Source organism: Cottoperca gobio, chromosome 5 (assembly GCF_900634415.1).
Source record: "Cottoperca gobio chromosome 5, fCotGob3.1, whole genome shotgun sequence".
NCBI classification, from domain to species: Eukaryota; Metazoa; Chordata; class Actinopteri; order Perciformes; family Bovichtidae; genus Cottoperca; species Cottoperca gobio.
In genome coordinates, this window is record NC_041359.1 from 7,540,113 (window position 1) to 7,552,612 (window position 12,500).

At 41.1% G+C, this 12,500-nt stretch overlaps 3 protein-coding genes across 3 annotated transcripts in view; 1 reads left to right on the forward strand and 2 right to left on the reverse strand.

The window, feature by feature from the left end:
- LOC115008111 (protein LSM14 homolog B-B-like) overlaps positions 1-2,017 on the forward strand; it is a 2,557-nt gene extending 540 nt beyond the window's left edge. Inside the window, exons 2-8 of the mRNA XM_029431430.1 lie at positions 1-7; positions 118-247; positions 381-560; positions 651-728; positions 974-1,114; positions 1,212-1,338; positions 1,421-2,017. The exon at positions 1-7 is cut by the window's left edge and continues 157 nt beyond it. Coding sequence (XP_029287290.1) covers positions 1-7; positions 118-247; positions 381-560; positions 651-728; positions 974-1,114; positions 1,212-1,338; positions 1,421-1,571 — 814 coding nt within the window. The 3' untranslated portion in view covers positions 1,572-2,017. The remainder of the gene's footprint in view (positions 8-117; positions 248-380; positions 561-650; positions 729-973; positions 1,115-1,211; positions 1,339-1,420) is intronic.
- An 89-nt stretch (positions 2,018-2,106) lies between these two features.
- On the reverse strand, positions 2,107-8,381 carry LOC115008110 (cadherin-like protein 26; the record flags this gene model as incomplete). Its single annotated transcript, XM_029431429.1, is given in 17 exon segments — positions 2,107-2,329; positions 2,439-2,513; positions 2,587-2,634; positions 2,720-2,872; positions 2,943-3,044; positions 3,125-3,246; positions 3,338-3,559; positions 3,654-3,878; positions 4,308-4,450; positions 4,532-4,740; positions 4,742-4,837; positions 5,044-5,219; positions 6,154-6,292; positions 6,551-6,717; positions 6,809-6,950; positions 7,798-7,947; positions 8,208-8,381. Coding segments are annotated over 17 exon segments (2,544 nt in total), but the record flags the coding sequence as incomplete, so codon positions are not given.
- Positions 8,382-9,085: 704 nt separating this feature from the next.
- The window catches only part of LOC115008888 (dysbindin-like), a 26,015-nt gene continuing 22,600 nt past the window's right edge, over positions 9,086-12,500 (reverse strand). Inside the window, exons 4-6 of the mRNA XM_029432762.1 lie at positions 10,667-10,819; positions 10,442-10,585; positions 9,086-9,887 (exon numbers count right to left, since the gene is read on the reverse strand). Coding sequence (XP_029288622.1) covers positions 9,628-9,887; positions 10,442-10,585; positions 10,667-10,819 — 557 coding nt within the window. The 3' untranslated portion in view covers positions 9,086-9,627. The remainder of the gene's footprint in view (positions 9,888-10,441; positions 10,586-10,666; positions 10,820-12,500) is intronic.

Sequence of the window (12,500 nt, forward strand, 5' to 3'; positions counted from 1 at the left end):
TGTACAGGTGTGTGTCTCTGAGAAGTCAGTTTCCACTTTATAGATCTTTCTCATTTAGCACTTATCAAAAGTTATGCTGCAACAAATCAAACATTTTGGCTTAATTGTTTTGTTCAGTCATCCATGGGAAGCTGTTCTGCTGCCTATTACCCACGCTGGAGCTCATACAGAGACATTATGCCCACCTACAACCAGCTGGCTGCTACTTCTCTACTCAACCAGCAGTACAATGCAGCATTGGGCCTAGGTACACCTAATAATTTGGACGCATCAGATGTCTCAGAAATATTTTAGGCCTTTTTTTCCAGCACTATGGAATGTCAGTGGCTGTTTTATCTGCAGTTGATCAAGCCCCACCATGTTTTTTCCTGCTCCCTCAGTGCCAGGACTTCCCGGTATCCCAGTCAGAAGAGCTCCCATGGTCGAGCAGGCTGTCCAGACCGTGCCCTTGGCTGGGGCTGCCCAGAAAAAGGAGAAGACTGCAACCCAGCCACAGGGCAGACAGCCTGTTCGTCCAAGCCAGCGCTCTAGCCAGGTTCAGAAGGAGAATTTACCCGCCAGTAAGCAAACTTGATCTTTGGTTTCATGCATTGTTTCCATTATTAATCCGGCTGAAAAACAACTCCAACATTATATTTATTCATGTTTAGGTCGGGAACCATCTCAGCCAAGTGCACCCAAGGTTCAAGGCGAAGGCACAGAGAACCAGAAACAAAGGCAAAAACAAGGTATCAAAATTAGAAATGTGCACAAAAGTTCTTACTGACATAATGGCAATATTTGTCTAGTCTTCAACTAATTTGGCTGTCAAACATCTGAGGAAGGCAGGAGTTTTGTGAAAGTAAACTCATGCATGTATTTCTCATCTGTCTGCAAAACGTATAATTATCCAACACTAGATGAACCTGTTTTTAAATACTTACCATTTTTACAATAGCGTTTGTTTGAACTTCTTTTCTGGGCTCACGTGCAGGCAGCCGCAGGTCCAGGAACCGAAGCAGAGGCCAACTTCTGGTGACAAACTCGAAGGCCACGACCTTGCAGTTTGAGTCAGATTTTGATTTTGAAACTGCAAATGCTCAGTTTAAAGATGATCTCACAAAGGAGGTTGTTGGTATGGTTATTTCAAAGGATATCAGTCTATCGCATAAAGCATTTTAATGTATATATTTAGATTTTGTGATATGCATTTTGTTTTTGAATTGCTGCAGTTGAAAAGGTGGATTATGGGGAGGCCCAGAATAGCCAGGTTGTACAGGAGGAGGACACTCTTGGAGAGAAGTACTACGACAAAGCCAAATGCTTCTTTGACAACATTTCTTCAGACCTTAAGCCCAGGTGAGTATGTAACTGTTTGTCACCTCAGCAGTTTGTCATGCTCAAAATATATTTTACTTTTTTGTTTTGTGCGTGTATTCAGGAGAACCACCTGGGCTGAGGAGAAAAAAATGAACATGGAAACATTTGGAGTGCCCGGCCGATTACTGAGAGGCAGAGGATTCAGAGGACGCAGAGGGCAGAGCACCACTGAGCAGCGACCCCTCCCAAAAATTGGTAGTGGGAGGGTGTGAAGGATTTTCCTTTTTTGCTCGACTTTTTGTTAACATTTTCTGTAAATATTGTAGTTTTCTACTTATTTAAAAAGTACCTCCCGTTTTTCCCCAATTCAAAGCTAAGATTATTGTTTTTGTCCATCCCAAATTTGCATTCAGGGAATTTTGTACTATGAAGCTTTATTATGACATGGGAGCAATTTATTTTAATCAAGCAGCTGCATGCTAGAAGCAAATGTATTATTTGGCAGTTGGTCTGGTAAAATGCAATGTAGAATTTGTCTTTTGAAAAGGCCACCAGGTAAATCATTTAGTTTTTATTTTTGCCACATTTATTGAATTCTGACCAAATGTAACTCCAAATTGCTTTTGGAGGACAGCTGTACTTTATTTTTTCCCTACTTGTACAATGAAAACTGTGGAGGACTTTGTAACAGTTGCTATTAAATAACATATGATTAACAGAATGGCCTTCATCTTATTTAAAGTATCATTAGCATCCATCAACCTTTTTAAAACTACAGTTTCAATGTCATTGCTTCACCCCTCAAGAACAAGTAGTATTTTATAAAAGTTCAGTTTTGAGTATGTGGTGGCTTGCAAATGGAAGCCAGTTGTTCAAACCCGGGGCCTAAATCATTCAGCACATTCTGGTATGAATCCTCGTCAGGAATTATGTTCTCCAGCTCTGAGTCGCTGTCGGAGTCACCCTCATCTTTGTAGAGGTGAGGCAGATAATCCAGTTGATCCTCTATATCCTGGAGAGAGGACAGTCTCTGCAGGAGTGAAAACATCCTTGTAAATTGTATATACAATGCTTATTTACCCCTGCAGGCACATGCTTATTTACACATTGAGACATGATGCTATAAGTGCACTACCCACCTGATTAATTACGGCCAGGAGAGCTGCGTCTCTCTGATGGCTTGAGTTGACATTCATTGTGCTCATGTACTCAGTCTGCACAAAAACAAAGTTTTTCAGTTTCTTCAGCTGCTCCCTTAAACAATGAGCACAAACCAAACTGTCCTACCTGATGGGTGTAATGGTAGCTATTGGCCAATAGAGAATTCCACGTTGTCTAAAATTGGATGGAAACAGAAAATTATTATTTGACTGCGCAGTCGTGTCTGAATTATAATTGAACTTTAATGGGTGCATATTACCGGGTACAGGTTCTCATTGAATAGGTAGGAAACCTCTTCACTTCTGTGATCTCTTAAGTTTGTGTGGTTTTGCTCTGTATCCTGTTGCAGGGAATTATAGGAGCAACTGTGATCAGGAGCTAATTTGTATGTCTTCAAAGTATGTGTGGGAACCTGTTGAGAAAATAAATGTTATGCTCCTAAAATCAGAACTTCTTACGCGCAAGTCTATTAATTCCTTCACCTTTGAAACTTTGCTGTGTTGGATTCCATCATGCTGACTTTGCCAATTAGATGGGACATGGTGTGTCTCATCAGCAACTGCTACCAGTATATTGTCAGGCACCTTTTTATAAGGGGGAAAAACTGTTACTGATGTTTGCATGAAATCTGAAACTGGTTTATTTGCAAGTGATTCTCAGTGACCTTGCAGTCTGTTCCTGGTTTCTCAATGTTTGATGCGAGGAGGGTTTCTCCAGAGGAATCACTGGTCTGCAAAGGGACAAACTCTTTTTTGCAGGTTATGACGACTGCAATCAGCAGCACAACTGTCAGCGAGACGGAGACATCAAAATTCAGTTTATCAGAATTGTAAGATAAGATTACGGTGATACTAAAGGCGATGATTTGTTTTCTTACACAGTAGTAAAAATAGTGAGACCAACGCTATGACTATAGCACCAGGAGCCGCTTTTGTGACGGAGCCTCGGTGTCTCCGGCAGTTGGGCACCACAGAGCAGTCGCAAACGGTCACACTGAAGTCGTAAACCCCAAACATTCCCTGCAGGTCAGAGATCTTCAGATTTATTGTGTGTGGGCCAGCATACACACCAGGCCCCCTCACCAGGCCAGCTGTGTATCCTGTGAGGAATAACCACACAATTAAATGTTTTAATTTTCTATTTGTATATATTTAAATATGTATATATATAAAGACATTTATATATATTTCTACCATTTGAGGGATTCAGTTTCCATTTTCCTTCGACATCCCCCAGCAGTTCAAATGTGAAAGGCCCTCCAAAGGGATTTCCGTCCAGGTCAAAGGCTGTGATGTTGGTGGTGGCGGGGCCGTCAGACAAACACACGTCTAGATAGTCCACTGTTGGCTGAGGAACGTTGTCGTTCTGGTCAATCACATGGATGTTCAGTGTGGCTGTGCCTGTCATGGGTGGCTTACCTGACCAACATAGAAATCCAATAAGAGTGCAGTCATGCTAGCGATGAGGCTGTACTTTGAGGCTGTACTTTGCCGTATTCACATGACACTTTCCATCTATCCAACAGTTTTTAAGACATTTCACTAAAAGCCACAAATGTGAACCTCGGATGATCACCAAAGTCATTAGGGTTCATTATCTGGGAAGCATAAAGATCTGTACCAAATTGTGTGTGAATGCGTCTAGCAGATTTTGAGATATTTCACAGAATAAGTGAAGAATTTGACCTGCTGGTGGCACCAGATGAAAAGCCAGGGGATCACTAAAGCTATCCCTAGAGCCAAGCCACTAACATGGTAGACTAAATAGTGTCATAAAGCAGTAACGATTTAAATGAAAAGTGTATTTAAAAATTGGTTTGTGTCAGTGAGCAGCACTTTGAATTTTACCATCATCCACCGCATGCAGTAAGATTGTGTAGACGCCGTTGACGACATGAGGAGATTCTCTATCTGGTGGCTCGGCTGTTGTGATGTCTCCTGTGTGGGGATCCACCGTCACCCAGCCAGCAGGATCATCTCCTACCTTGTACCTGTGAACAAATACAACTTGTTGTAATGTAAGAGATCCCAGATATGAGCTCAAATATTTTGGATTAAGCGTCCCCACTTACAAAAAATCCTTTGCATGACTGGAGTCTGGATCCACAGCAGTCACTTTCCCTACCCAGGTTCCAATGGGTACATCCTCCTCCAGCCTGGCCTCTTTCACAGTCACGCTGAACACTGGGGGGTCGTTGGCATCCTCAACTTCGACGATGACTTTTACAGAATCAGACGGAGAATCGTCACCCTTACTGTGGTCGACTTTCCAGAGGCCTGAGAGGCGTCTTCTCCTTCACTTTACAGGAGAAATATGGCGCCTCATTTTCCACTGAGATGTATAGCTCCCTCTGTGTTTCCTCCTCATGGTCTAACGGCTGAAAGTATACAGTATGTTAAATTGTTAATATAGGAAATTTCATATTTGTAAAACATTGTGGAATTCAAGTCAAGCACTTAAACGTGTTAGCTTCAAGTGCAAGCTGACGTACTATGACAAACATGCATGTAGTAAATGTAATTGCACATCAGACTAGAGATGGGTGTCACGATAATGTAAAGCATGCAGCTAAAGCGCTCTTACTTTTATTACTGTCAGGATTCCATCATTGGTGTCTGGGTCTGTTTCTATTTTAAAGTGCTTTCCCTCGTCCCCCTGAATGGTGTATCTGGCTCTCCATGCCTGGCTGTTTGGGGTGTCTTTGTCCGTCAAATGCAGCCGCAGAGGAGACGCCCCAGTCTCATGTTCTTTTACTTTGCCTAAAGCCCTATTGTAAAAATCCAAGCAGCAGAGGTCAGGGGAAAGAAACGTGTAATAGTGGACCTAATTGTTTCACCTATTGGAGTTGACAAGAGTGGAGTATACTGTTGTTTTTTCACTCATAGAGCTGAAATGGCTTTTTAGAAGTGTAAAATTAACTGGATAAACACTTGGTTTTTTAATTGTATGTTAAAACATATATATGGTATATATATATATATATAGGTCATTACAAGGAATATATATATATATATATATAGGTCATTACAAGGAATATATATATATATATATATATATATATATATATATATATATATTCCTTGTAATGACCTGCAGTTTTCTTTTCATAATATTTGCGGGGTCATATACTATTATATTACTTGACTGGTACATCTTATACTCTGTCCTATCCCATGCTATATCATATTATACTATATCAGGTTATTATGTTGCACTACATTCTATTCTAATAATGCAGACAAACTCTAAGTACCATTACGTAATCATATCATATATTAGCCTGGTGTACACGGTTTACATTGACTTGTTGACTCTGACGCTAATAATCACGCAAAGGTGTATCTTATGTTATATTATGTTACAATACAATTATATTATAAAATGAAACTCAAAACGTTTTTGTAAAGTCATTATGCAACTCCAAAATACAGCATGAATTCATCCGTTTACTATTTACCTTTTTTTGTGTTTTATTAATTTCTTTATTTCTATTTACCCATTTATCTGTTTTTTGTTTGCTTGTTTTGGGTTTCTTCCCAGTCACATTATAAAAAAGTGTGTGTGTGTGTGTGTGTGTGTGTGTGTGTGTGTGTGTGTGTGTGTGTGTGTGTGTGTGTGTGTGTGTGTGTGTGTGTGTGTGTGTATAAACGCAGAAATCATTGTAATATTGTCAAGAAATTCAATCCAGACAACTTCTTACTGTTTGTCCGCTGAAGGTTGGGAGGTGGTTGTTGCCGTCCTGAACGTGGATGACAACAACGGTTGAGCTGGACAGACTGACTACGTCACCATGGTCCTTGGCCTCCACCACCACTGTGAACATCTCAGCCACCTTAACGCAAGCAAATTAAAATTATTTGATTAGATTAATAGCATATAGAACTGGGTTACTTATGCAGTCATGGTACATGTCTTCTTCTATGATAATACGTGTATTCTCAAAACTTTGCTTGATCCTTTTCCACAATCAATATTGTTCTAAAATTGTTTAATTGTCAATATCATCCAGATAGATACTAAACGAGACCGCAGGCGAAGACCCTGCAGATCAGTAAATGCTCCTATAAGTTGAAACTGTACAGACACTTGCCTCATGATCCAAACATCCTTTGAACGAGATTGTTCCAGACTCAGAATCAATGGTGAACTCGGTGTCTGGAGTGTTTGGAGACACAGACTTAATTTTATAGTGGAACGTAGAGTTTGGCGTCCCTGTCTGGTCTCTATCATAGGCTAACACAGTCAGGACGTGAAAGCCTGTTGGGAAATGACAAAACAATGAAAGCTGTGTACTTAATAGACATTGTAAGGGGGGGGGGGGGGGCATATTCCTTTTTATATTCTCTACCTTGTGTGGTTTCCTCGTCAATGTTGATATCATACAGATCCCTATGAAAGCGTGGTGGGTTGTCGTTGATGTCCAATATGGAAATTTCAATTCCTAAATTGGTGTCAATCGACAAATCCTTTTTTCTAGCTTCAAATTTCAGCTACGGATTGAAAGATGGGACTCAAAGTTAGTCATAATGTAAAGAAAACATGTGATTGAGTTGTTGGATATTGTATTATGAGATGGAGTAAAACAAGATTTATGTAAACATCTCCACTGTGTAAGTAAAGACCCTAAAAAGTAATTCATTGTGTTTGCTGTGTGTATTTTCTTAAGACTTAAACTATCTCTTATTAAGCAACATGTTAAAGGAATGGCTTGGATGTGTATGAAGTGGAGTTGTATCAGGATCTTATCCATAGTCAGGGTATTACCTACAGCAGATGGTGGTGGGCACGGCCCCAGTTTGAGGAAACAGATAATACTGCTGTGGTCGTCGGAAAGGGCTGCCTGGCAGCAAGGTGAAAATATTGTTAAATATAACTTGCATCTAAAATTATATTGATTTCTTTAGGTGGGCCTCCCATTTCTTCCGTCCACATCAGTACATTGTTTTGCTCCGTGCCCTTACTCCTGTCTGCTTCTCCAAACTGGGGGCGTGTGGAACACCATCTCCTGTAGGTAGTAATACACTGACTCTGGATAAGTACCTCATACAACCCCACTTCAAAACATCCAAACTATCCCTTTAACTCAAACACTTATTGCTGGTAAAAACCTTTCGCTGATGTGTCTTTGCATTATGCCTTGCCAGTCAGATTCTCAGAAATCAGAATTAAAATATATTGCTCAGTTAGACCAGTTAGTCTAGCATCAATGTGTTTATTCATTCCAAAACCAATAACTTTATGACAGATTGTGCATCACTTATCAGTAAGTACAACTTTGCAACAGTATAGATAAGAAAGTTGCTGACTGGATGTTCAAATGTAATATTTGAGTCTTACTTTAAGCGTAGCCTTCTGCTCGTAGTCCACAGCCCTGTGGACAGACACGGTGCCAGATTCTTTATCAATTGAGAGAAGCCCCTTTGGCTCCTTATCCATTCCTTCCCCAAAGAGATCGAAGCTCACTTGATAGGCCCGATCAATGTGTACCTACAAGACAACACCAAACACTTTACAGTTGGCTTTGAAAAAAATCTACATTTGGATAGATGCAATAAAGATGGCAGGTGTCAGGATAACGTTTATTAAAGACAGATATGTCTGATTCAAGCATCGATTGTCTTAAGAGCTTTGCATACAAATGGTAATGTTTGGTAACAGTATTTATTATAATCTATAGGTCTATCAATTGATGAAATTTGGTATTTTAGTTTGAAAATGGTGACTAGTATTTTGGGGGGGTTTCTCACCTTGCCCAGCACATAAGGGAAGGGTCCTGGATGCCCCTCCTCAATAGTGAAGGAGTCAATGATCCAAGACCTTCTGTGACGGCTCAGCAGCTCTGAGCATGTTGCACTTGTCAAATAATAAACCTGAAAGTCCAACAACCAAACAAACCTGAAGTGCAGGGTATTTACAATGAAACAAAGTATGCAAATTAGTTTTTCAGAATTTTGTCATTTGTACACCTGAACTTGGTGATCCAGTTCCAGAGAAATAATGATAACACATGAGATACTGCACGTTGCACCTTATGTGTAACCACACTTTTATATTTTGCAATAAAGACACGGAAACAAGAATGTACAAACCAGATTATTATTATATAATTATAGTCACTGTAAACAAGTGACGTAGATAACGAATCTTGCTGCCTTAAAATCATATTCTGTCGTACTCTTTCATTCCCAAATACAGAAAAATAAATACACTGAATTTAATCAGAAATTGAAGTCTTAAAAACCAGTTGATAGCATCAAGTCAAAGATTTAAAGTCGCTACATACCAGCAAAAGAAGCATGATGCTTGTTCAGTACATCCAACTCGAGTGTTGGAGGACTTTGACATTTCAGCAAAGGTGGACAAGATCCTGCCCTCTCTTTTTTTACACCCACACGTGAATGTAATAATCATAGGTTTCAGTTTTTGTACTATGGTATGTATAACACACTAAGATATGTGTGTGTGTGCGCGGAAGTTGTTTGAGGCTTTTTAATGAAGCTGCCCTACAGGTTCTGACTGTAGCGTCAACAAGCTTCCCTGGAAGCAACTAACTATTTGTTTTACATTCTTCAAAGCACTTTGAAATAACCAGAAACTGTTTTGTTGATTATTAGAAACACATGAATACAACTTTCTCTCTTCTTTTATTGTTAAAACCAAGAAATCTTGTGAGAGATTCATTTAAAATAGGAGTTAGAAAACAGAGAATTTGCATTCAGCAGGACAATGTGTTACTTTTAAAAACAATACATTTCATAGTGTGAAGCCTTCTATTGCTACATTTACCAAGTCCTCATTACATTATAACAGTCACTGCTTTACTGCCCTGGGTTTTGTTAATACAGTACAAAACTCATCATTCACCAACAATAAGTCCTGTGAGATCAGAAACAGGGAAACAAATCTTGTCTGTCAAAACATGAATGGAAACAGGTGAGAATTAATAAGAAATCTCCATATTTGGAGTTTATGGTCCCCACCTGTAAAACACACACAGACCCCAACCCATAACTCATAAATCAAAAGGTTTGAAAGCAGTGAAAAGAGCCAGAGTATGGAAGACAGTCACGGCTGAGAAGCCTCTTTCAATAGTTAGCTTCCCGAAGTCTACTCTTCACCACCGGTTGAAGGTGTCAACTACCGTGCTGCAGGTGGAGAGGGCTCGTCCTACGAAGACGATGATGGAGTCTGACTTTTCACCTTCTCTTTCTCTGCAGGCACGCCTCTCCGCTTGACTGTGCTGGTGTGTGTTCCCTCATCTTCTGACCTGACCACGGGGGTGTCTCCTCTGTTGGCATCGGTGGTCTGGCTGTCAGAGGAGGAGATTGAAGATGTGGAGGACATACGAGACTTGGCATCAAGACCCTCGAGGACGTGTCGAAAAAGTCCATTGCTGATGACATCCCCATTGTTGTTGTTTCCTTGGACTGTGAGTCGTACAGAAAATAGTGTTAGGGATGTAACAGTACAGTAAGTATCCTCATTCGTATGACATCTTACGAAAAAAGTTATTTTGATATTTTTTGTTTTCCTACGAATATCCAGAAACACGAGCGATGAGTACGCCTGTGCAAGCCGTTCAGTGCAGAAGCTCTTTAGGCACAAAACTACTTGGTTAGGTTTAGGAAAAGATTGCGTTTTGGGTTTAAATAACTTTGGAATTGGCGTTATTAAATATAGAAGTTATGTAACAAATAAGTCAACGTTGACCTCTGGTTTTATACGGGACAGGGTCTCTCTTACGGGTCTCCTGTGTGAAAGTCAAGTGGAGTTTTTGGCCCCACCTATCAACCCCGACTTCCATCCTGCGTGGACTTAGTCCCTATTTATACTACGTCCCCTGTCCTTCTCACGATTATGTGGGTTGATTATATACAAATATATATAATATATATATAATTTAGTCCATCACTTTTTCATGGTATAAGTCTGAACTGTGCAGCGTGTCTTGTAATCTCTGCTCTGCTTCTGGTTTCCATACCTGGCAGCGGGGAGGCCAGCACCCCCTCTTCTCCCCCGGAGCTGAAGAAGACATCCAAGGCCTCCTGGTCCGAGATGTCAATCAGCTCCATCTGGTCCAACAAGTCCACATTAACCTCCATGGATGAGACGCTGCCAATCGGAGCTGCAGAAGAGGGGAAGCAATGAACATATGTTCAAAAAACATCCATTTTGAGTTGACATAAATGCCACCAGTCCAACTCACGTCTCTTATAGTCTCGGATACAGAGGTGTGCCGAGGACAGGTAGACGTCCACATCGTGCTGGAAGACCTCCTCGAAGAAACGTTGTCTCTCTCTCAATTTGACCTGCTGTGCCACGTCCACATCTGGGAGCCTCTGGCCTCGCTCGGTCTCCGCTGGCAATCACAACAAGGAGGACCAGGAAGTGAGTTAGATACCAGCTCAGGTGAAGTTTTATACCTGATACCTGGAGTTTCGAGGCCAGACAGCATGTGAGGCTGCATACACCACACAAGGAGACTTCACAGACATGTTGCTCCACTCTGGAGTTAGGTGTGCTGGTCAGTGGGATCACCTGGTGTTTGTTTAATGTGACACATAGCTTGGGACCCATTGTACAGTCACACAGGGGTCAAATGTAGGTAGCCAGAAGGGGGAGACACTGAGCTTTAAGTGAGAGACATAAGGAGGTGGAATCCTCTTCTTGTGGACTATAGAGAGGTAATGAAACGTCACAATTATTCAAATATATTGTTGATCAGCCGTTTCCATTTTCCACTGAACTTTAATTCCTTGGGATTGAATCCACTGACACACTGCTTTTTCTGATTAAAACAAACTGTTGCTTTTATCAGGACACTAATAAAACACGCTCTCCGAACATCCACACTGTACTCGCCTGCACATTTTAAATGTCCACAGATCCACAGATTGATTTGTAAAAGCAAGCAGTCAGGTCGGTCGCTAAATAATCTTGTTTGAGATACCATGCGATCCCATTTTCCCACTCATCAGCATCCTCTTGCAATACAGTTGAGTGCAAGCCCAATGTGAGTGGAGGGGTGAACTGCAGTGTGACTGCAGGAGGAATGAGGAGAGGGAAAAGGTTGGACTGTAAATGTCTCAGACGGTAAGGACTGTTTTCTTCCGCTGAGGAAGAAAGAGCACTATACATGCAACTGTAAAGAAAAACAACATAGCCTATAGAAGAGTATATAGAAAGGGAAACAACTAGCCCGATTATGTCTACAGGTGACACAATCTGCGTACCAGTAGTGCAACAAACAAGTTGTACGATTACACTTAAGGGTATAATGTGGTGATAAGCTTTAGAGGTTCTGGTAGGGTAGGTGGACAGAGCTAAGCTAGCCGTTTCCCCCTGCTTCCAGTCTTTGTGCTAAGCTAATATTTACCTTACAGATACATATAAAGTGGTATCGATCCTCTTATCTTACTCTTGGCAAGAAAGGCAACTATTGCTCGGTGAGAAAACTACACAGCAATTAATTTAATAGATACATTGCATCTTTCAGCACATAGCCTACTCTTAATGTGCACTGACAAATGTTGTAGTCTTTTAAGTGCATTTCTATTCTGTTTCTCCCCTCTACTTGATGTTGCATAAGTCATTAGAGCAGTGTGAGAGTTTTGAGGAGCTATTACCTGCAACCTACAGGCAGAGAGTGAACTAATTGTATGAGGCTTTAAAGCCATGTCTGAACTGGGAAGAATGAAGATTATCCAGCCTGTGTTGAGCGCCGCAGTCACAGCAGCTCTATAAATACACCTCGGGTGACGGAGAGTAGAAAGACATTCAGCTCAGGATGTTTACAATAGCAGAGAAGGAAAGGTGGTCCTCTGTTGTCTCTGACAATTCGAAGAGACAACCTGTCTCATAATGAGCCATAGCTTAAAAACAGATGCAGTCGGGTTAAAGTTGCAAACACTGTAAATCCCCCAAAAATGTAGATGTTGCCTCAAAACGGCCACAGGTTGCCTTCCTCAGAGTGCTGCGTCAGCGCAGTCCTCCCCACGGGTCGTGTCCAGAAAGAGGGACATGTGCCTGTCACTGCAGCT